Source organism: Hippopotamus amphibius, chromosome 1 (genome assembly GCF_030028045.1).
Source record: "Hippopotamus amphibius kiboko isolate mHipAmp2 chromosome 1, mHipAmp2.hap2, whole genome shotgun sequence".
NCBI classification, from domain to species: domain Eukaryota; kingdom Metazoa; phylum Chordata; class Mammalia; order Artiodactyla; family Hippopotamidae; genus Hippopotamus; species Hippopotamus amphibius.
In genome coordinates, this window is record NC_080186.1 from 21,148,076 (window position 1) to 21,170,862 (window position 22,787).

General features: G+C 42.2%; 1 protein-coding gene across 5 annotated transcripts in view; it reads left to right on the forward strand.

Moving 5' to 3' along the window:
- Positions 1-310: 310 nt before the first annotated feature.
- The window catches only part of WDTC1 (WD and tetratricopeptide repeats 1), a 69,866-nt gene continuing 47,389 nt past the window's right edge, over positions 311-22,787 (forward strand). For 2 of the 5 annotated variants that reach the window (XM_057701642.1, XM_057701651.1), the window contains exons 1-3: positions 313-731; positions 20,896-21,042; positions 22,427-22,510. In XM_057701642.1, the coding sequence (XP_057557625.1) occupies positions 20,995-21,042; positions 22,427-22,510 (132 nt within the window). In that variant the 5' untranslated portion in view covers positions 313-731; positions 20,896-20,994. Of the gene's footprint in view, positions 732-20,895; positions 21,043-22,426; positions 22,511-22,787 lie in introns of all 5 variants that reach the window. The other 3 variants (XM_057701661.1, XM_057701624.1, XM_057701633.1) reach the window with 3 other exon arrangements.

Here is a 22,787-nt window from a genome sequence, read left to right on the forward strand (position 1 = left end):
ATGGGTGAGAGGAGCGTCCCGGAGCGACAGGAAGGAACATTTTACGTGGATTTTGGGTGGAAGGTGCGTCCGGGTAACTAATGGCAACTGGGCGGGGTGAGCCCGCGCTGCGGGAGCTCGTCGACGGAGAAAAACTACGACTCCCAGGATGCCCCAGGGCTTAGCCCGGCTTTTCCGCCCGCCCACTGGCTGCCGGTCTGGCGAGAGGCGAAGCGGATTGGCCGCGGCCGTGCGGGGCTCCCCCACTAGCAGGTTAGTGGGCGCCGCCGGCAGCAGACGTTGATCGGGCGCGGGGGGTGGAGGGGGCCCTGATCGCCATTCTGGAAACGGCCGGGCGCTGTCTCCGTAGCGTAGCCGCTGGCTGTGAGGCGCGGGGCGGAGGCGGAGACTGCGTGGCGCAGGCGCGGTGCTGGGCTTCTCCTGGGTCCCCAGACAGCTGGAGGAGATAAACAGAGGAGGAGGAGGGAGGGGAGTGCGTGTGTGAGAGCGCGCGAGGGAGTGTGAGTGTGTGTGAGCGCGGGTGTGAGGCGGTGCGCAGGGGCGGGCGGAGGCGCTGTCCGGCCCCGGCCAGGCGCCGGGCGGGGAGCATGGGAAGAGGCTAGAGCTGCCCGGGCCCCCCAGCCCCCTCCCCGGGATCCGCGCCCCCCCTCCGGGGAGAGGGGCCGGGCCCCCCGGACGGACATGGGCTCCTGAAGTTGCGCCGCCACCGGTCCTGGGAAGAGGCCTGACAGGTACGGGTGGCCGCCGCCCCCAGCTCTCCGCGGGCGCCGAGGCGTGGACGGGCTCCGGCAGCCTCGGCACAAGGGCCGCTCGCTCTGGGCCGGCCCCAGCCCTGCCGGCCCGGGGGCCTGAACCCTCCCGCCTGAGGGCTCCGGGGTGTCCCGAAAAGGGGCAGGCCTCGCCGGGGCGGAGGGCAGAGTGGGCCGGGGGCGGGGTGGGGAAGGAGGGCTGGCGGGGACGAGGGGGGAAGCCTCTGGGAGTTCGGGGAGGCTCTGCCGAGGGAGAGGTGGAAGTCGTCCCATCACGGGACTTCTTTGCGGAGTTTTTGTTTGACATCTGATCTGGCGCGGGTCTCAGGAAGAAGGGGGCAGGTGGAAGTGCCGGGAGGGCAACGTTGACCTGACCTGCTCTTAGTTTCTCTCTCTCTCTCTCCCCCTTTTTCTCTCTTTCCTTTCTCTTTCTGTGTGTGTGTGTGTGTGTGTGTGTGTGTGTGTGTCCCCGTGTCCAGTCCAGGCTTCTGACGGCCGCAGATGCTTTCAGTGGCCCATCCTGGCACCAAACTGAACTCTGGCGAGGTGTTTCCACCAGACGACTGTAGCGCCCGTACAAAGGGCCTTTACTTGGGAACTGGCTATTCAGTACCCACTTCAAAGGGCAAATAGGAAGTGTGGAGTAGGAGAGAGACTGAGACCCAGCAGGATCCAGTTCTCGCTGCTGAAAGCTGCAGTGAGACGCCCCCTTGGCAGCCAGGTTGAATTTGCTTAGTGCCCCCTGGCTCTCCTCTGCAGGTGTACTACTAGGGTCTCTGGAAAAGAGATATCAGGATTTATGATTAATGTCTAACAACCTAATTTGACTGTTTTCCCCAAAGGCCTTTTCTTCTTTGACTTTAACTTCCTGAGGTAGTGGTAGAGCAACTTTAAAGTTTTCCTCTCAGGTTAATGAGTTTAAAAGCCTGGTAGGGTGGCTCTAACTTCCCCATTCTTCTCCAAAGATGAGGTGGATGATCAGGGCAAAGTGGCAGTTAAGTCTTCCCTTTTAATAAAGCCCAAAACAGTTTTGAGAAGAAGAATATTCTGAGGTCACTTCCTGACTCAAATGCATTATGACATCGCCACCTAGGGCACAGGTATGCCCAGTGGCTTCACTAAGCTTTTCTGTACCTTACCTCCTTGAGTGGCCCGTCTCTGTTCATTAAGTTGAAGGAACTACTTAAAGCTATTTCTGGTTTGAATTCTGGCTTCTTCTTCTTTGTAATTATATTTTTAAAGGGGTTGAATTGAATCTTGGATGTTGAGTATAGTGATAACCAGATCCTCTATCACAGGCCAAGGAGTAACTAGCAGGGCTCCTTTGGGCGGAGTCTAAGACTAGCAATGGATTTCTTCACTGCACCTTGTTGTATTTCATTGGCAGGTGGGAAACAACCTTTTCTGCCATAGTTTGTGATCATGCAGCTTTAATTCTGAAGTCCAGCTATCCTTCCCTCTTTTGACCTATTCAGGGGCACTTATGATCAAGTCACATCCCACTTTGTAGAAGCAGTGCTTTGGATCAACTCTGAAGAATGACTGAACAACAATTTATATTTCTGCCTGGGGCTCCTTCCCTTGGGGGTCACTGAAGGAAAGAGATTATGTGTAATGATTGTGGTGATGGTGTTAACATTGACAATTTGCCAGTTTTGAGTTTTAAAGTTGTCAAACAGCTGACAGTTTTTATAGCTGGAAAGAACTCACGCATGGGACATCTTATGGAGGGTATTTTCACACACCTTGACTTCAAAATCTGGAATGATACAACTGAAGACGCCCCCTGCTAAAATCTGTGACTCTTGAGGGGCTAACTTCTGGGAAGGCCCAGAACTGTGACTAATTATTCTTTAATTATTTTTTTTTTCTGTTCTCCTTTTTGAATTAAGAAATATAGCCTGCATGTGCAGTCCTGGGTCTCAGAGAGGGAGTCATAGACAGCATGTAATGTGGTGATACTTACCTTTTCTTTTGGGCCACTGGTTTAATGATCCATTCTGTTTCCTTCTTTCCTTTATCCTCACCTTTCCAGATTCTGCACTGCATCTTTGGGTTGCCAAACCCATATAATTCTTAGGCCGTGCTTTCTTCTCAGCTGTCTAAGAAGAAAGCTCGTCAAAAACCCAAGCCCTGACAGTTGCCATCGGAAACCAGTCCCTTGGTGTTACGTTTAATTCTGGCTAATTTACTTTGAGGGATGTTTACTAATTGGAATACATCCTAAAAAGTGACTGACATTTATTGAGGGCCTGGGATATGTCAGGCTCTGTGCTAGGTAGTGTTCTTACTTTATCTAATTTAACCTTCATGACTACCCTGTGAGGTGAAAATCATTTTTCCTATTATACATATGAAGATACAGGTTCAGAGAGGTAAAATAACTTGCTTAAGGTCACACAGCTAGTAAGTGAAAGGATCAGAATTCAGACCCAGGTTTGTCTCCTCAGGGACTGTGACACTTGAGCGAGAGCTGAAAGGACCAGTAGGAGCCTGGGGGAACACATACTTGATGAACTGTCTTTGGAAAGGGAACTGGACTTTCTCTGTGTGATTCTGCAAGGCAGCACTAGGATCAAAGGATGGAAATTCCACGAGGGTACACATTGGCTTGACAGGAGAGAATTTGGCTTTCTAAAAAACAAAATGGGCTGCCTCATGAGGGAGTGAGTTACCCATCATTGGAGGTATTCAAGCAGAGGCTTTGCCACTTATCAAGGATATGGTAGAGGAGTTCATACTTAATTAGTTAATTGGACTATGTGTTTTTTTTGGTATTTTACACTCTGTTATTATGTAAAAATTATATCAAATTCCTGTCATTTTGATCTGTGAAAAACTAATATGTATTGAATACTTACTTTGTGCCTGGCACTTGCTGGAAACTTTTCTTAAAATATTTCATTTAATCCTAAGCAGTCCCCTGAGGTAAGTATTATCACTATTCCCATTTTAAAAATGAGGAAACTGAGGATCCAGAAAGTTGAAAAATATGCTGGAGGTTACACAGCTGGTAGGGCTGATATTTGAACCATGTCTGCACCTTCTTAGCTGTGTGACCTAGAGTAAATCACGTGTTCTGTGTGAGCTATACTTTCTTCACCCGTGAAATGAGCACCTACCTTACAGTGAGTTTATGAGGACTAAATGATATAATATATGCTTTTCACTAGATCTCATCAGTTGCCCCTGAGAGCCTGAATTTGGTGGTAAAGGGCTGCCTCTTTGGTTTCTTCAAGATGAATTCCAGCCTGACTGAAACCCTGAGAGTTCTGGGGTTCATTCTTGGTGCTATTAGTAATAGCTGCTGACTCCACAAAGGGCTTTGTGGCATTAGTGACTAATACCTTAAAAACGTGAGGCCTGAATAAGAGGAGGATTCAGCCAACAGGTTGGAGTATAGGAGTCAGTGTCAGAGGCTGTGTGGAAAGAAAATTCTCACCCTGTTGTAGAGTCAGATTCAGGGATCACTGTTTGCATTTTTATATTTAATGTCTTATTTTAGGGTGAACAAGGTCACAACTGCTCGAGCTGTGACAGGGCTGGATGCCAAGAATAATAACCCTTAATCCTCCCTGTAGCCATCTGGGAAGGTATTAACCCCATTTTCTTGGGGAAGGGGGCAGAGCAGGATCAGTCCTTGCCCAGGTAGCTACCTACAAGCTCTCTGGAGGCAGTGTTAGGATCAGGACCTTGGTAAAATTTTGTCCTTGTTCATAACCCCCAGATTCTATTTTCAGAAAGCATAAATCTGTGCTTTTTCCTGAACCTTTTAGAGAGCCTTTCTCAGAGTGGGAGTCAGGCATTTCTGGTCATGGAGCTTCATCAGCCAAGGCCTTAGTGTTTGGGTGCCAGTGGCTTACCTGGTTCCCTCTTGAGTCAGACATCTGGATGTAACACAGATGCAACTGAATCAGAAAGGAAGCATTGGGACTTCCTAGGTGGCGCAGTGGTTAAAAATCCGCCTGCCGCCCGCTTGGGCACGATGTGTTATCTTTTCTATATATAGCTAGATTTGGCTTGATAATAAAATTTTTTTAAATCCATGTTTAGGAGCAATATTGGTCTATAGTTTACATTCCTTGTAATAACATTTTCTGTTTTTTGTTTGTTTTTTAATCACGGTAATGGTAGCTTCATGAAATTGGCTGGAAAGTGTTCCCTTCTATTTTTCTGGACCATATCTACTTACAGGTGAAATGATACCATTATCTTGGATTTGCTTAAAAGTAATTTGGAATGAAGGAAGGGATGAATGTGAATACAGATAAAATGAGATAGGCCAGGAGTTGATAATTATTGAAGTTTAGCAACAAGTACATAAGGATTTATTAAACTTTGTTTTTCTGTATATGTTTGAAATTTTCAATAATAAAATATTTTCTCTTAAAAAAAAAAAAAAAAGAATCCACCTGCCAATGCAGGGCACATGGGTTCCATCCCTGCTCCAGGAAGATCCCACATGCTGTGGAGCAACTAAGTCCGTGCACCACAACTACTGAGCCTGTGCTCTAGAGCCTGCAAGCCACAGCTATTGAGCCCATGTGCCACAACTATTGAAGCCTAGAACCCATGCTCTGCAACAAGAGAAGCCACCACAGTGAGGAGCCTGCACACCACAATGAAGAGTAGCCTCTGCTTGCCGCAACTAGAGAAAGCCCGTGTGCAGCAACAGAGACCCAGTGCAGCCAATAAATAAATACATAAATAGATAAGATACGTTAAAAAAGAAGTTTGGAAAAAAAAAAAAAAGAAAGGAAGCATTTCCAAATTGATTGGCTTAGTTTTCCTTGACCTTTCTGCTAGCAGTAAAGTTACAGGGTGAAACTTAAAAGGCTTCCCTATGAAAGGTACTTTGAGTTGTGGCAGGATTTGGAAAGATGCAAGCTAAAGGTAGAATGCAAGACTGTGGATGTTCTTGAATACAATGAGAAAGGATAGCATTATTAGAATATGCTTCCATTTCTCTTTCTGTTCCTTTCCACTACCTTAAGGTAATTAATTGTGCCCCTAGGAGAAGGCAGATAAATTAGCTATGATCACTGAAAAGCAAAGCTCTGAAAACATCAAGGGAAATTTTTCACAAAACTCAAATGGCAATACAGAATTGTACAGGCAGAGAAGACATCAAGGTGAGTTTTCATCCACAGCCTCCCACAAAGTGAAGCATTTCTCAGGATGGCCTTCTACAGAGAAATCTTCAGTCAGCCCCATATGGAATCATTTAAGCCAGGAGCCTCAAAGATGGGAAAGAACGTTTCCAAAGGTGCTTTGCTGATTGGCTCATCCTACCATCCACACCTTTCTCAGATGATATCCTAGTGACAACTTAGTCCATGACCCTGAAATGGACTTAAACCTTTAAATTTGTGTTTAAGACCAGCAAAGTCAAGGTGATTTTGATTCCTTAGCCCAACCCTAAGAAAGGGTAAGAGACAAAGTTTCTGTTGGGAAAGATTGCTTGGGTATGGTCTGATTAAAAATAATAGTAGTAAGTTTTTTTTTTAGTGGCCAACAGCCTGGGACCTGACTCTTCATTTAATTACTGTAAGTGTGGGCAAGTTAAATTCTCCATGCCTCATATCCTTCATCTATAAAATGAGGATAATAGTAGTACCTGTCTCATAGGGCTGTTATGAGGACTCTGTCAGATAACACTTGTAAAATGCTTAGAATGTTCAATAAATTTTTTTTCATTTTAAAGGTCTTTATTGGAATATAATTGCTCTACATTGTTGTGCCACTTTTTGCTGTACAACAAAGTGAATCAGCTGTATTCATACATATATCTCCATATCCCCTCCCTCCTGCAACTCCTTCCCACCCTCCCTATCCCATCCCTCTAACTCATCACCCATCATCTAGTGATCTCCCTGTTTTATGCAGCAGTTTCCTACTAGCTATCTGTTTTACATTTGGTAGTGTATATATATATATGTCAGTACTGTTCTCTTTGTCCCAGCTTCCCCCCACCCCCGCCTACCCCATGTCCTCAAGTCTGTTCTCTACAACTGCATCTTTATTCTTGCCCTGTCACTGGGTTCATCAGTACCATTTTTTTAGATTCCGTATATATGAGTTAACATACGGTATTTGTTTTTCTCTTTCTGGCTTACTTCGCTCTGTATGACAGACTCTGGGTCTATCCACCTCATTACATATAGCTCCATTTCATTCCTTTTTATGGCTGAGTAATATTCCATTGTATATATGTGCCACGTCTTCTTTGTCCATTCATCTGTTGATGAGCACAATAAATATTATTTACTAGGCTCAGTGTCAGGCATTTTACCTATGTGGCTCTTCTGTTTCTTATCACTCTGCGAAGGTAGGCTTTATCATCCCTGGGTTGTTTTGTTTTGTTTTGTTTAATATTTATTTATTTATTTATTTTTGGTTATGCTGGGTGTTAATTGCAGCACGTGAGATCTTTGTTGTGGCATGTTTAGTTGAGGCATGTGGGATCTTTAGTTGCTGCATGTGGGCTCCTAGTCACGGCATGCATGTAGGATCTAGTTCCCCCACCAGGGATCAAACCTGGGCCCCTGCATTGGAAGCACAGAGTCTTACCCACTGGACCACCAGGGAAGTCCCATCATCCCTATTTTATGGATTCGGAAACTGAGGTTTAGAAACACTGTCACGCAGAAAGTAGGTGGCAGAACTGGAATTTAAACTTTACGCCTCCACAGCCCAACTCATTTTATTTCATTGTACTGGTCCCAATTACCTTTATGCATTGGAAGTGCATTTTTTTTCCTATAGGATTTCTCCGGTAGGAAAACCATCGCAAAGAGAGTGAAAGGAAATTTGCATACATCTTTTGCATAATTCAGAATGTTGAAAGAGGGTCAGTTGTCACTCAGCTGGGAGTACCTCCCTGTAGTGGGAGGCAGCAAGTCCAGAGGAAAGAGAATACAGATGACTTGGGTTCCACCTCCATTCTACTGCTACCTAGCAGTGTGTCCTTAGAATTATAAGGGCATTGGAATGGGTTTTGCAGCTCATCTCAGAGTCTACCTCTCATTTCCCAGATGGGTACATAGGCTGAGGGAATGAAATGCCATACTCAGGGTCACATAGCCACTTAGAGGCAGATCTTGGCCTGGAGCACAAGACCCTAACCCTGGTTTAGTGTTTCTTCCTCCGTACCACATAGCATCGTGCTTCAGTTCTCCCTTGTTAAATGGGGATGATAATAACTTTCTAGATTCCTCACAAGGCTTTTGTGAAGTTCACATAAAAAGCATGAACGAAAGCATTCTGATAGGTATAAAACACTGCTTGTGCGCAGGGTAGTCATGCTGTTGTTCATTCAGCAGGTATTATGTTGGTACCTGCTAAGCCCACATCACTCCTCGGAGACCCTGGAGGATCAATAGATGAATCAGATAAAGAACTGGCCCTCAGGATGTTTTTAGTCTTTTAAGGAAAAGAAGCCACATAAATACCTACTGTTCAAGTTGGGAGACAGATGAGGGAAACGGTGGGAACTAAATTTTCTTTTCATAAGTTGTGATTTTGAGGTGGAAAAAAGAAGAAAGGGTTTTGAGACTTTTCCTCCTTTACAGTTGAGGTACAATTTACTTTCAATGTGTGCAAATCTGCACTTTTTAATATATTCACAAAGTTGTGCAACCATCACCAATGTCCAATTCTGGAACATTTTCATCACCCCCTCAAAAGAAACCCATACCCTTTAGCTATCACTGCCCACCCTCCAATCACCCCATCTTCTCCCTCAACCCTAGACAACCACTAATCTCCTTTCTGTCTCTATAGCTTTTTCTTTTCTTGACATTTCATATAAATGGATTCATACAATATGTGGCCTTTTGGGACTGGCGTCTTTCCCTTAACGTAATGTTTTCAAGTTTCATCCATGTTATAGTGTGAATCAATACTTTATTCCATTTTATGGATGGATGATATTCCATCATATGGATATCAATGGACATTTGGGTTGTTTCTACTTTGGGAATATTATAAACAATGCTGCTGTGAGTGTTCATGTACAAGTTTTCATGTGGACATAGGTTTTCATTTCTCATAAGTGTATAACTAGAAGTAGAATTTCTTTTTGAGAGGAGAGTTTTCTTAAATGCTTTTTCTTATTGAAAATAATACTGTCACTCACGCTTAGTATTTACAGTGTGCCAGTTATCCCATGCATTGCTCACAACAGCCCTGAGGTAGGTACCATCATTATCTCTATGTAACAGAGGAAAAAATAGCCAGTGTTTTTTTGTTAATGGTGACAACAAACTTTTTTTTTTTTTTACTTTTTTTTTGGGGGGGGATGTCTTCATTGCTGTGTGCGAGCTTTCTCTAGTTGCAGTGAGTGGAGGTTACTCTTTGTTGCAGTGCAGTGCGTGGACTTCTCATTGCAGTGGCTTCTCTTGGTGCAGAGCATAGGCTCTAGGCACGCAGGCTTCAGTAGTTGTGGCTCGCAGTCTCAGTAGTTGTGACACACGGGCTTAGTTGCTCCACAGCATGTGGGATCTTCCAAGACCAGGGATTGAATCTGTGTCCTCTGCATTAGCAGACGGATTCTTAACCACTATGCCACTAGGGAAGTCCTAGCCAGTGTTTATTGAGCACTTATCATATGCCAGGTATTGTGCTAAGTGTTTTACAATGCATTATCTTGTTAATGTTCCCAATAACCCTATGAGATAGATATCACATATACCTGCATAGCAGGTAGAAAACAAAACAAAAAACCCAGGAGCTTGAAAGTAAATAATTTTGCCCAAAAACACAACCTAGTGTGTGGTGGAGCCAGATTCGAACTCAAGTTTTTTCCATCCAAAGCTAGTTCCTGATTGCTATTTCCATATTAACACAAAACAATAAAAGTTTACAGGGCTTCCTAGGTGGCACAGTGGTTAAGAATCCGCCTGCCAATGCAGGGGACACAGGTTCGATCCCTGCTCCAGGAAGATCCCATATGCTGCAGAGCAACTAAGCCCGTGCGCCACAACTGTTCAGCTTGTGCTTTAGAGCCCGTGAGCCACAACTATTGAACCCATGTGCTGCAACTACTGAAACCCATGTGCCTAGAGCCCGTGCTCCACAACAAGAGAAGCCACGGCGACAAGGAGCCTGCGCACCACAACAAAGAGTAGCCCCCATTCACTGCAACTAAAGAAAGCCAGAGCACAGCAAAAAAGACCCAACACAGCCAATAAAATAAATAAATAAATAAATAAAATTTTTAAAAAAGAAATACATTCACTAAATTTGAAAAAAAAAAGTTTACAGTAGAATACTTGGAAAGTACAGTGGAACAGAAAAAAATACATATCACCTGTTGTCTTACCGGAGACATAGCCACTGGCTAACATTTTTGGTGCATATCCTTCTTGTTACAGCATTACGTATGTACATTTTTTGGTTTGTATTTTTCCCCCAAGGCTGGGATGGCTATACATATGTCTTAAACCTGATTTTTAAACTAAAATGATTAATGGTTTTTCCATTTCATTTATCAGTCTTCCAAATGTTGAATGACTATAACAGGAAAGAAAGTTTTTTTTTGGCTACATCATGAGACTTGTGGGATCTTCGTTCCCCAACACGGGATCAAACCCGGGCCCCCAGCAGTAGAAGTGCAGAGTCCTAACCACTGGACCATCAGGGAATTCCCAGAAAGAAAGATATTTATTTATTTATTTATTTAATTGGCTGTGTTGGGTCTTTTTTGCTGTGCATGGCCTTTCTTTTAGTTGCAGTGAGTGGGGGCTGCTCTTCGTTGTAGTGCACGGGCTCCTCATTGCCGTGGCTTCTCTTGTTGTGGAGCACAGGTTCTAGGCACGTAGGCTTCAGTAGTTGCAGCACATGGGCTCAATAGTTGTGGCGCACAGGCTTAGTTGCTCTGCGGCATGTGGGATCTTCCTGGAGCAGGGATCGAACCTGTGTTCCCTGCATTGGCAGATGGATTCTTAACCACTGTGCCGCCTAGGAAACCCAGAAAGATTTTTAAAAGGGCTTTATTAGAGAGAATTGCAAATATATACAAAGTAAACAGAAGAGTATGTGAAATCCCCGTGTACTCATCATCCTATCTCAATAACTGTCAACATTCTGCCATTCTTGTTTCACCTATAACCTCTCCTGTTTTTCACACCCCCCCCACTTCTGTTTTTTAGGTGAAATTTACAAACCTGGAAACACACTAATCTTGACTGTACAATTTGAACAAATGGATATACCCATGTCACCTATACCTCCAATATCCATGAAATCATACTCCCATCAATATATAGAGAGCCTTTCTATCACTCTAGAAAGTTCTCAGGTGTCCTTTTCTTGCTAATCTCCACACCCCCAGGCAACACTTCTGATTTTTTTTAACTATAGCTTTGCCTATTCTAGAACTTCATATAAATGAAATCATATGGTATGTACTTTATGTCTGGCTTCTTTTGCTCAGAATCTAGGAGATTCTTCCATGATGTTGCCTATATCAGTAGTTCCTTATTTATTTATTTTTATTTGGTTGCATCGGGTCATAGTTGTGGCAGTCAGGCTCCTTAGTTGCGGCTTGCTGGCTCCTTAGTTGCAGTTTGTGAATGATTAGTTGTGGCATGCATATGGGAATCTAGTTCCCTGACCAGGGATCCAACCCTGGCCCCCTGTGTTGGGAGCTGGGAGTCTTAACCACTGCGCCACCAGGGAAGTCCCTTTTTTTAAATATAATAACTTTGTTGGGATATAATCCATATACTATATAATTCACCTATTTAAAGTGTACAATTGAGTGGTTTTTAGTATACTCACAGATGTGTAACAGTCACCACAGTTAATTTTAGAACAACTTATCTCAAGAAGAAATCCCAAACCACTGTGAAATACCGTTTCATACCCACAAGAGTGGCTATAATTAAAAAAAATAAGTGTTGGTGAGGGTCTGGAGAGACTGGAACCCTTGTACATCACTGGTGAGACTGTAAAATGGTACAGCTACTATGGAAAATAGTTTGGCAATTTCTCAAATAGTTAAACATAGAATTACCATATGACCCAGCAATTCCACTCCTAGGTATATACCCAAAAGAATTGAAAACAGGTACTCAAACAGACACTTGTACATGAATGTTTATAGCAGGACTATTCACAGCGGGTGAATGGATAAACACAGTGTGGCATAGCAGTGCAATGGAATAGTACTCAGCCATAAAAAGGAACCAAGTTCTGATACATGCTGCAACATGGATGAACCTCAAAACATACTATGTGAAAGAGGCCAGACACAAAAGGCCACATATTGTAGGATTCCATTTATTTGAAAAACCTAGAATAGATAAACCCATAGATACAGAAAGTAAATTGGTAGTTGCCAGCTACTGGGGGGAGGAGGGAATAGGGAATGACTCTTAATGGGTATGAGGTTTTCTTTTGGGTTGATGGAAATGTTTTGGAATTAGCTAGACATTCCCACAACATTGGTCCCACAACATTGTGAGTGTACTAAATACCACTGAGTTGTACATTTTAAATGATTAATTTTATGTTATGTGAGTTTCCATTCAATTAAAAAAAAAGGAAACATATTCTTTAGTTATCACCCCTCTACCTCCTGTCCTCTCTAGCGCCAAGAAATCATAAATCTACTTTCTATTTCTATAGATTTGCCTATTCTGGACATTTCGTATGAATGGACTTATGTGATATGTGGGCTTCTTTCACTTAGCATAATGTCATCAAGTTTCATGCATGTTGTAGCCATGTATCAGTACTTCATTCCTTTTTATGGGCAAATAACATTCAATTGTATAGATAAACGACATTTTGTTTATCCATTCATCAGTTGATGGGCATTTTGGTTGTTTCTACCTTTTAGCTATTGTGAATAATGTTACTGTATCCATTCTTGTATAAGTTTTTGCATAGAATTTCTTTGTTTTTAACAAAGTCACTTTTTTCCTCCTGATCTTGCATTTCAAAGCTAGCAGAGGTGATAAAGACATCCTGCTCTCTGTGCCCCACCATCCACAGTGGAATCCTCAACGTGAGCTTTGTCTGTTTGGTAGGGAATGAAATAATGGAAGAAATGTTGTAACCATGCCACTGAGCATAGATAGCAGGAGTTGTCAGGTCTTAGTAGAGTTCAGGTTTGGCTAAAGTCTATTAAGCACCTACCATGATCCAGGTATATATTTTGTACTTTCATATATATATTTCATCATTTATTCCTCACAACAATCCATTAAAGTAGGTTAGTGTGCCTATTTCACAAATGAGGAAATTGAAACTCAGAAAGGTTAAGTAACTTGCACAACCGGGGGGCTGAAATTCAGACCCAGGTGCCTAAGTATTTTAAGTCTGCTTCTCTTTCTGCTACTTTAACCAGAGCCCAAACAAGAACTATGGCACACCTGAAATGGGTGGTTGCTCATGTTTGTTTGGATATTACCATTCAGTCCTTGGTTCCAGATGAGTAATCTTCTCCAGGTGTACTTTGTTCTAGGGTTTGTTAACCCTAGGCCATTATAGTACTGGTACCCTTTGCATTATGAAGTATGAGATTGAACTGTTAGTTGAATTTTATTAGCTTCCTTTTATAACTGCAGCAGAGATATGCCCATTGAAGAAAGTTTCCCAGTAGTCTAAGTTAAGAGTTTGTGGAAGGAAGGAAGGGAGGGAATACGGGGATATGTGTATAAAAACAGATGATTGAACCTGGTGTACCCCAAAAAAAATAATTAAAAAAAATAAAAAAAAAAAAGAATAAAAACTGCACAGTAAGGTTCTATATGATCTTGAGCTACGCTGCCCACGTGTGGCTACTGAGCACTTAGAATATGGCTAATTTAAATTCAGATATGCTGTGAGTGTGAAATATACAGTGGGTGTGTATTCCCGTATTTGAAGACAATATGAAGAAAATAATGTGAAATAGCTCATTAATACTTTCAGATATTACTACTGTTGAAATGATATATTGGCTCAAATAAAATATATTAAGATTAAAAAAAAAAAGAGTTTGTGGAAGGGATGGTGTTAAGTCCTATGCATTTTAGAGCTCCAGGAATAGAATACCTTTTGGAAGGTGTAACATCTGCATAGCAGCTCATATTTTCTTCATAACATTAAATCATGTGTTTTCCTCTGTGCCTTAGTTATTTTTATATTTCTCATATTCCTGACTCCTAGAAACTGGCTTCCTTCTTCGTCTTTTCCATTAAATACCAGCTAGAGTTTGCCTGAAATATCCTAAATCACAAGTAAATACCATTCCTAAACCTTTGTATTCTAGTTAGAGAAAGTTTTTATTGAGCTTTCACGTTCTGCCAACAAATTAGCCCTCAATGTTATTAGAGCTTTAAGTGTAAAAATCAGGGTTTATTCATTAACTGTGCTATCCGTAGGATGAAGAAGATCATTAGAAGTTGCTTATTGTCTGGGAATTTCCTGGTTGTCCAGTGGTTAGGACTCGGCACTTTCACTGTGGTGGCCCTGGTTCAATCCCCGGTTGGGGAACTAAGATCCCGCAAGCTGTGTGGCGTGGCCAAAAAAGAAAAAAAAGTTGCTTCTTGTCTGTTAGAGTCCTCATTCTTCATTACTGATTTCCCAGTTGTCTGTCTAGCTCTACTGTTATATGTTTAGTTTGTTTCGCCTACTGTCATTTTTGGGCTTTCTTCTAAGATGTGTGAATAAATGAGTATAAATAAGATTTAATATATTATTCCATGTTGTTCCTTCTGAATTTACTGTCCTAGCTATTCATTTTGGTCATTTAGTTAAATTAGCCTTTTTCAGTCCCTCTTTGGGGCTCTGATTACAATAGCCTTGGTGCCATTGATATTCAGCTAATGACAACTGTATTGTGTGCTCTTGAAGAGAAGGGTCTGTGTTTGGCTTGTTCTTTGCTGTATTTTCAAAGTCTAGCACAGTGCCTGGCAAAAGAGGCATTGAAATTTTTACCTTATGGATTCTTTCTTTTTTTTTTTTTTTTTTTAATTTATTTATTGGCTGTGTTGGGTCTTCGTTGCTGCCCGTGGGCGTTCTCTAGTTGCGGAGAGCAGGGGCTACTCTTCCTTGTGGCGCGTGGGCTCCTCATTGTGGTGGCTTCTCTGGTCGTGGAGCACAGGCTCTAGGCGCGTGGGCTTCAGTAGTTGCGGCACACAGGCTCTAGAGCACAGGCTTAATAGCTGTGGTGCACGGGCTTGGTTGCTCTGCAGCATGTGGGATCTTCCTGGAGCAGCCATCAAACCCATGTCCCCTGTATTGGCAGGCAGATTCTTAACCACTGCGCCACCTAGGAAGTCCCGCCTTATGGATTCTTGGAGTCACTCATTTCGGTCTTCTTGCCCCTCAGCAGAACTGAACATTATGTAATTTGTGTACTGCACCAGAGATAGAAATCCCCTTGGTGTTGTCTAGTTTAATCAAATATGTATATAAAACTTCCTTTTGCCATTTCCAGTCTTTCATTCATATCATTTCATATCTATGAGTTCTTTACTCTGTAGAATTGACTATTTCTGAACCTTCCTTAAAACAATGCTTTTAAAATTTGACCATGATTAAATCTCCTCATATTCAAATAACTTTTATTTATTGCTCTGATTATTTATATTTGAGAGACTTTGGACTGAGGTGTAAAAATAGTTATGCCCCCTGTACATTTAAGCGTATTTCTCTCCTGAGGTGAGCCTTTTAAATGATCTCTGCTTAGAAGTGTTTCCAGTTATGCTTGTCTGCCTCCCTAAAAATTTGTGGAAAGGCACTGTTTCCTCAAGAGAGAAGAGGGCAGGCTATGCTCCAGAATGAGCTATCTACCAGTGTTTTCATTTCTTCTCAGGTTGGGAATGGAAATGTTTACCAAAACACCAACTGAGCAGTAGTTGTGTTAAATTTGACATTTTGGGTTTTAAACCTGTGCCTACCAGTCTGATATGGTCTTCAATCCTAGTTTCCATTTTACCTTTTAACTGAATTGTAGTGGTTTTTGTTTCCCTGGTTTCTCTGCTTTTGCCCCTCTTGTTCCTTTTACTATTTCCAAGCCACAATCAATATTAGCTAAAGTCCCTTGCCTTTTTTTTTTTTTTTTTTTTTTAGGCCATGTCATGCAGCATGTGAGATCTTAGTTCCTCCACCAGGGATTGAACCCGCACCCTTGGCAATGAAAGTCCTAACCACTGGACTCCCAGGGAATTCCCTGAAGTCCCTTGCCTTTGATTCTTTGCTTTCTTAGTATAGGTACTATATCTTTTATCTCAGTATTCCCCTATGTTAAGCATAATGCTTGGTGCTTGGTAAAAACTCAGTTTATGTTTTAAGAAAATTAGTGAATGAGAAGTAACAGTTTAGTTGGCTCTTTTGGGGATTTTCATAGTGATCATTACTCTAGGAAATTACATACCATAGTAATTTACTCATCTATACATAGTGATTAAGAGTGTGCATACACATATATACAATGGAATATTACTCATCTATAAAAAGGAATGAAATTGAGTTATTTGTTGTGAGATGGATGGACCTAGAGACTGTCATACAGAGCGAAGTAAGCCAGAAAGAGAAAAACAAATACCGTATGCTAACTCATATATATGGAATCTAAAAAAATGGTACTGATGAACCCAGTGACAGAGCAAGAATAAAGGTGCAAAAATAAATAAATAAATAAATAAATAAAGATGCAGATGTAGAGAACAGACTTGAGGACACGGGGTGGGGGGCAAAGAGGAAACTGGGACGAAGTGAGAGAGTAGCATTGACATATATATACTACCAAATGTAAAACAGATAGCTAGTGGGAAGCTGCTGCATAACACAGGGAGATCAACTCGATGATGGATGTTGACTTAGAGGGCTGGGATAGGGAAGGTGGGAAGGAGTTGCGGGAGGGAGGGGATATAGGGATATATGTATAAATACAGCTGATTCACTTTGTTGTACAGCAAAAACTGGCACAACAGTGTAAAGCAATTATGTTCCAATAAAGAGCCTACAAAAAAAAAGTAAAAAGTTTTTTTAAGTAAAGAAAAAAAAATGTGAATACAGTTTTGGGTTTGAGTCCCCTGCTCTAGCTCCAGTTTATTAGCTGTGTGACATTGCAAAAATTGTTTCATATCTATGACTCTATTTCCTCATCTGTAAAATGATGATAGGAGTTGCATCTTCCATGCAAGCTTTTTGAACTAATCTTAGCACTAGTTGTCTCTCTCCTCAGAAGTGTATCCCCCTAGTTCTTTGCGACTTCTTGTCATCATTCACGTTTCAGCTTAAATGTCATCTTCTCAGAGAGCCCCTCTGTATCATGCAGGATTTGTAGTTGTAAACAACAGAAACCAATTCTAGCTGATTCTTGAAAGGATATTAGGGAAACTCACAAAATATCAGGGAAGGCCACAGAGCCAGGCTTGAAGAATGGGCTGGAACAAGGGAAACTGGTTAGCATCCAGGACCCACAGCGAAAATTATTCACAGAACCAGTCCATGAGGTCACTGCTGCTGCTTATACAGCTTACACCACCACCAGCTGACTGGACCTTAATGGCAACTACAGCACCCCTTCCTGCCAGCATGGACTCTCCATGGTCCTCTGATTCGTTGACAGCAGATCCCAATTAAGGTCTGGGGCTCATGTGTCTGTTGACATAGCTTGGGCCATATGCACACACTCAGGTGTAAGGGAGCCTCAGAAAGAGAATCTTGTCTCCACCATTCTCACTTCATAGTGAGAGGGTGCTCTGCTTCCCACCCACCTCATTAGATGGGGAATTCCCAAAATACAGAAAGGGAGTTCACATGCTGAGCAGCTAGAAAACTCCAAAATGTGCTATGTCTTCTTTGACCTCAAGTCTAAAAGTAGCCCATCAATCACTCTCTGATCAACGTGTTTTATTTTCATCATAGCACTTTTCACTACTGGATATATTTTTATTTTGTTTTATTATTATTATTATCCCTCCTGCTAGAATATAGGTACCATGAGAATAGGGGGACTTGCCTATTTTGTTCATTACAGTATCTCCTGGGCCCGGAATAGTACCTGGCAGATAGTAGAAGCTTCTTGTGCTCACTTGTTGAATGAATGAATAAATATAAAGCACTTAGCACAATTCCTGGTACATAGTAAGTACATAATATTTGACAACTTACTATTTCTTAGCAGATAAAAGTATTTATATTCTTTTCAAAATAAAAGAAAAAACTTTATATTACATTATTTTATTTGACCTTCCCAGTGATCTTCCAAGGAAAAGGTGTTGGGAGTAAAAAATGAGCCTTTTTCTGGGGAAGCATGCATGGCCCCTTCAGTGTTTGTTCCAGTGCTTCCTTTGCCTGTGAGTCACAGGAATGAGAGCCTACTTAGCGAGATTAAGAGACTTGACCAAGGCCGAATCACTGATCTTACTTTATATCGGATGTACTCACTGACTTTGGTGTTTTCCTTTGTAATAAGCCTCACCCCATGTTCTTGGTGATTGTGGGGGCAATTACTATTATTGTTTTGGCTTCGACCATTATATCACATATCAGAGCCATAAACCTATTTGCAGGCCAGTGCTTAATTTATGTCAGTTTGTTCAAATTCATAATTTTAAAAAAATTATTTATTTATTGGCTGTGTTGGGTGTTCATTGCTGCATGCAGGCTTTCTCTAGTTGCAATAAGCGGGGGCTACTCTTTGTTGTGGTGCATGGGCTTCTCATTGTGGTGGCTTCTCTTGTTACAGAGCACCGGCTCTAGGTGCTCAGGCTTCAGGAGTTGTGGCACTCTGGCTCAGTAGTTGTGGCTCGAGGGTTCTAGAGCACAGGCTCAGTAGTTGTGGTGCATGGGCTTAGTTGCTCCACAGTATGTGGGATGTTCCCAGACCAGGGCTTGAATCCGTGTCCCCTGCACTGGCAGGCGGGTTTTTAACCACTGGGCCACCAGGGAAGTCCCTCAAATTCATAATTTTAACTTGATGGCCAAGGGCCTCTGGAAGAGCCATCATGGATTTGTAGTTCTCACATGGCATCCCTGGATGTTCTTGGTGCTTATAGGTTTTGTGGTCCTAAATAGTGTCAGTGACTTCCGTATATCCTTGGTAATGCTCACTAAGACACAATGCTGGGTGGCTTCTACATTGCAGGGGACGGTTCTTGCCCTTTTAAGAGCTTACAATCCCAAAATAGACCATGGAGGCATAGCCCCAAAGAACTGGGGCTGAATGGGAACATCTAATCAGGCAGTAAGTTTTTTATTGTCCTACTGTGTGCCTAGCACTAAAGGGAAAAAAATCTGCAATAACATAGTGTTTATAAATAGAATCTCCTTTTGTGGTTAAATGCCAAAAGGAAGAGAAGGAGTCTGCTCACAGCTCAGGTGGAGAAGGTTTGGTTTTAGGAGGGTATACTAGGAATATGCAAGAGGCCAGCTGAAAGAAAGCCAGGGCCAGGAGATCCAGAAGTAGCCTCTGGAGGTCCTGATGACTGTGGGAGGGTTGGCAGAGAGGGTTTTTTTTTAATTTATTTATTTATTTATTTATTTAATTTATTTTATTGGCTGTGTTGGGTCTTTTTTGCTGTGCGCGGGCTTTCTTTTTAGTTGCCATGAGTGGGGGCTACTCTTTGTTGTGGTGTGCAGGCTCCTCATTGCCGTGGCTTCTCTTGTTGCGAAGCATGGGCTCTAGGCGCGTGGGCTTCAGTAGTTGCAGCACATGGGCTCAATAGTTGTGGCTCACGGGCTCTAAAGCACAGGCTCAATAGTTGTGGCACACAGGCTTAGTTGCTCCGTGGCATGTGGGATCTTCCTGGAGCAGGGATCAAACCCGTGTTCCCTGTATTGGCAGGCGGATTCTCAACCACTGCGCCACCTAGGAAGCCCTGGCAGAGAGGTTTGATGGGCCTTATGAACTATCATCAGAGGACCATCATGGAAAAGAAAGACTAGACCTCCTGTGTGACTCCAGAGGTAGAAACAGGACCAAAAGGTGGACATAACAGGAGGCAGAACTTTCTTTTTCTCTAATATTTTTTTTTCTGATTGTAAAATTAATGTACTTTTATAGAAAAAATTTGAAAACATCAAAAAGTAGAAGGAAAAAAATCAGTCATACTATTAATTATCCAAAGATGGCAATTGTTATTTCTTAATTTCCTTTTTTAAGCATAGCTGTGATGCGTTTATTACAAAAGCAATATGTAAACATTTGATGTGATGTAAGCATTTTTCCTTCATAAGTAGCATTTATAATGCTGCATAATATCATATGGCTATACATTATTTAGCCATTCCTCTATCATTGGAAACTTGGATGTTTTTTATTTATTTATTTATTTTTGCTTTTACAAACTCTGTGATGAATGTGCTTTAGTATGGAATTTTTTAATTTCTCGTATTTTGTGCTTTCTTATGGCAAATCAGAAAGGAGATGACTAGGTCTTTCTGTCAGAGTTGTATAACAAAGGAATGGTTTGCTTCAAGAGGTTCTGAGTCTAAAGGCTACTTATCAGGATATTGAAAAAGGATTTCTTTATGTTGGACATGGTCACCATTACATTTCCTGTCCGCTCTTTGATTCTGTGAATCTTTTTTTTTTTTTTTTTCTTTATTTTACTCAGCATTTATTTAGTACTTCTGTAGGCACCAAACACAGTTTCTGGGTATCAAAGATAAAGATTTAGTCCCTGTCCTTAAGGAGTTCGATTCTGTGAATCTTTTAGAGGGTTGAATGTTCTGTCTGTGATACTGATTTGGTTTTGGGGAGAGCCAAGCTGAAGGTCAAGGATTTTGAAGCATAATTAAAAGTTTCAAACTGGTTGCCACAGATGCATACTCAACAAGTGAAACTTGACGTCTTTCTTGCTGTATGCGTTGTTTTTACTTTCAGGATGTGCTTCCATCTTCCTTGATACTCATATCCACACACACACCCATTTTCTGGAGAAGCACACGTGACTCCTTCACTGTTTGTTCCAATACTTCCTATGGCTGTGAATCACTGTCTCTATCACTCCGCCTCACAACCCCCTTCACCCTCCATAGGTTCTTCAACACTATGGAGCAGGGCCAGCGCACCATGTCATAAATCACAGGCAATAGCCAGTTTACTGGGTGGGCTGGGCTGGTGGGCTATTTTATGGGTGGAATCAGGGCTCCGAAGCCAATTTACTCCATCCCCCAAGGTTTGATTTGTTTTCCCCAGGTGATTAAATGTGTGTCTTGTGGACCTGGGCTTGGCTGGAATGCTCAAGGGTCCTGAAGATCCTTCTGTAGCTTCCTTCTGTTGATCCATTAAGAGAAGATGGCAAAAGTCAACATAACTAGAGACCTCATCCGTAGGCAGATAAAGGTAAGCAGCTCAGACTTATGAACCAGAGCATGAGGTCCTTTTTTCCCCAAAGATTCATTTTATAGCTGAATAAACTGAGGATTAGAGTCTGTGACTTGCCTGAAGTCACATAACTAATTAGTGGCATACCCAGGACTAGAACCAAGGTCTTTTGACTCTGATCTTCTTTTACCCAAGAACATGGAATTCATGGAGGCGTCTCTGTCCAAGTACTTGTACCCGGGTTGCTGAGACTGATGGAGTCTGGTGAGGAAGGGGAGCACGTGTGTGCACATTTCTTGGGGGGCAGGGGAGCAGCAGAAGTAAATAAAGCTGCGTCATGTTGCTCTGACTGCTCAGTGTACATATAACAGAACCTGGGAGAATTTTGATCCCAGTTTAGCTTAGACTCTTTCTTCTCTTCTTTGAGGGTCTCCTGTACCAAAGCCTGCACCTCTTCCCTGCAGTTTGTACACGGAAGACACTCCAGTACTGAGATGGGTAGATGACTGGGCAGTCAGTCAAGCTCATTTAGCGAGGTAGCCCAGGCTTTGTCAGGCAAGCCCTCAGTAAAGGAGCACAGGGGTTTAATGGAGGAGATTCGACCAAGACAAGATGTGCTTCTGAAGTAAGAATCCCAGGCTGGGGTCAGGAGCTTAATCTCACCACTGCCCTAATTAACTACCTATAAGACTTTAGTCATTTTACCTCCCTGTGCCTCAGTTCTCTGTTGTTAAATGGTAATAATGTCTGTCTGCCTGCAGGCTGGTCTTGAGAATGAAATTCGAAAGAACCCAAAAGTTCTTTGTAAAGGTTAAGTGTTAAAAATCTTTAAAAAATTAAGTGGCATGCAGCATAAGCTCTGGTCACCATCCAGAAGGACTGAGTGTATGCCTCTCCATGAGCCATGTACTTGGTGCACGTTAGTCTGTGTTTTGTATATTTTCCCCTGCTTCCCTGAATCCATTTGCAGCTTTGTCCATTTGTGGGGGTTTTGTGTGTGATTTGATTACACGGGGAGGCCCTCAAGGGCAAAGACCAATTCCTAGAGGCACATTGGAGGGACCATGAAAGTTATTTTTCTTCTTTGTATATACCCCACAGTATGTGTCTTAACGATGATGCCCACCTTCTCTAACATAAATATGGCAACATTCCCTATTTGTTGTTTCAAAAAAATGTTTTTTGGTTACCCAACAGTTGCAACTTAGTGCTTAATTATATGCTGTCTTCTATTGATATTATTCTCTAATCCCTGCCCAAGTATAGTGTAAGCTCCAGCAGGCCAATTTCTTGTTCTCTTTTCTAGCTCCTGTGGGGCCCAGAACAATGTATATGTAATAGGAACATAGTAAATAGTGTTAAGTTGAATCAATGAATATATGAGTTTGTTTCTGTTCCCCAGGAGCGGGGTGCCCTGAGCTTTGAGCGGCGCTATCATGTCACTGACCCCTTTATCAGACGGCTGGGCCTGGAAGCAGAGCTGCAGGTAAGAGATGCAGTTTGCACCTTAGATGCAGATGACTAGCTCTCCATTCTCTGCCTGCATAGAATCCTCTTGGCGCTATTCAAGGCATAAACAGTTTTTCTCTGCAGGTCATACCTGAAGGTTACCTCTCCTTTACAGTGGTTTTATTAGGCACATAAGTCTTAATCAAAACTAGTGATTGACATGGTCATACAGAAACTGTTTGGGGTTTTTTTGGTCATACTGTTTCCTTTGTGCTTGGAAAAAGACTATCAAATTTTATACCACTGTTTTTACT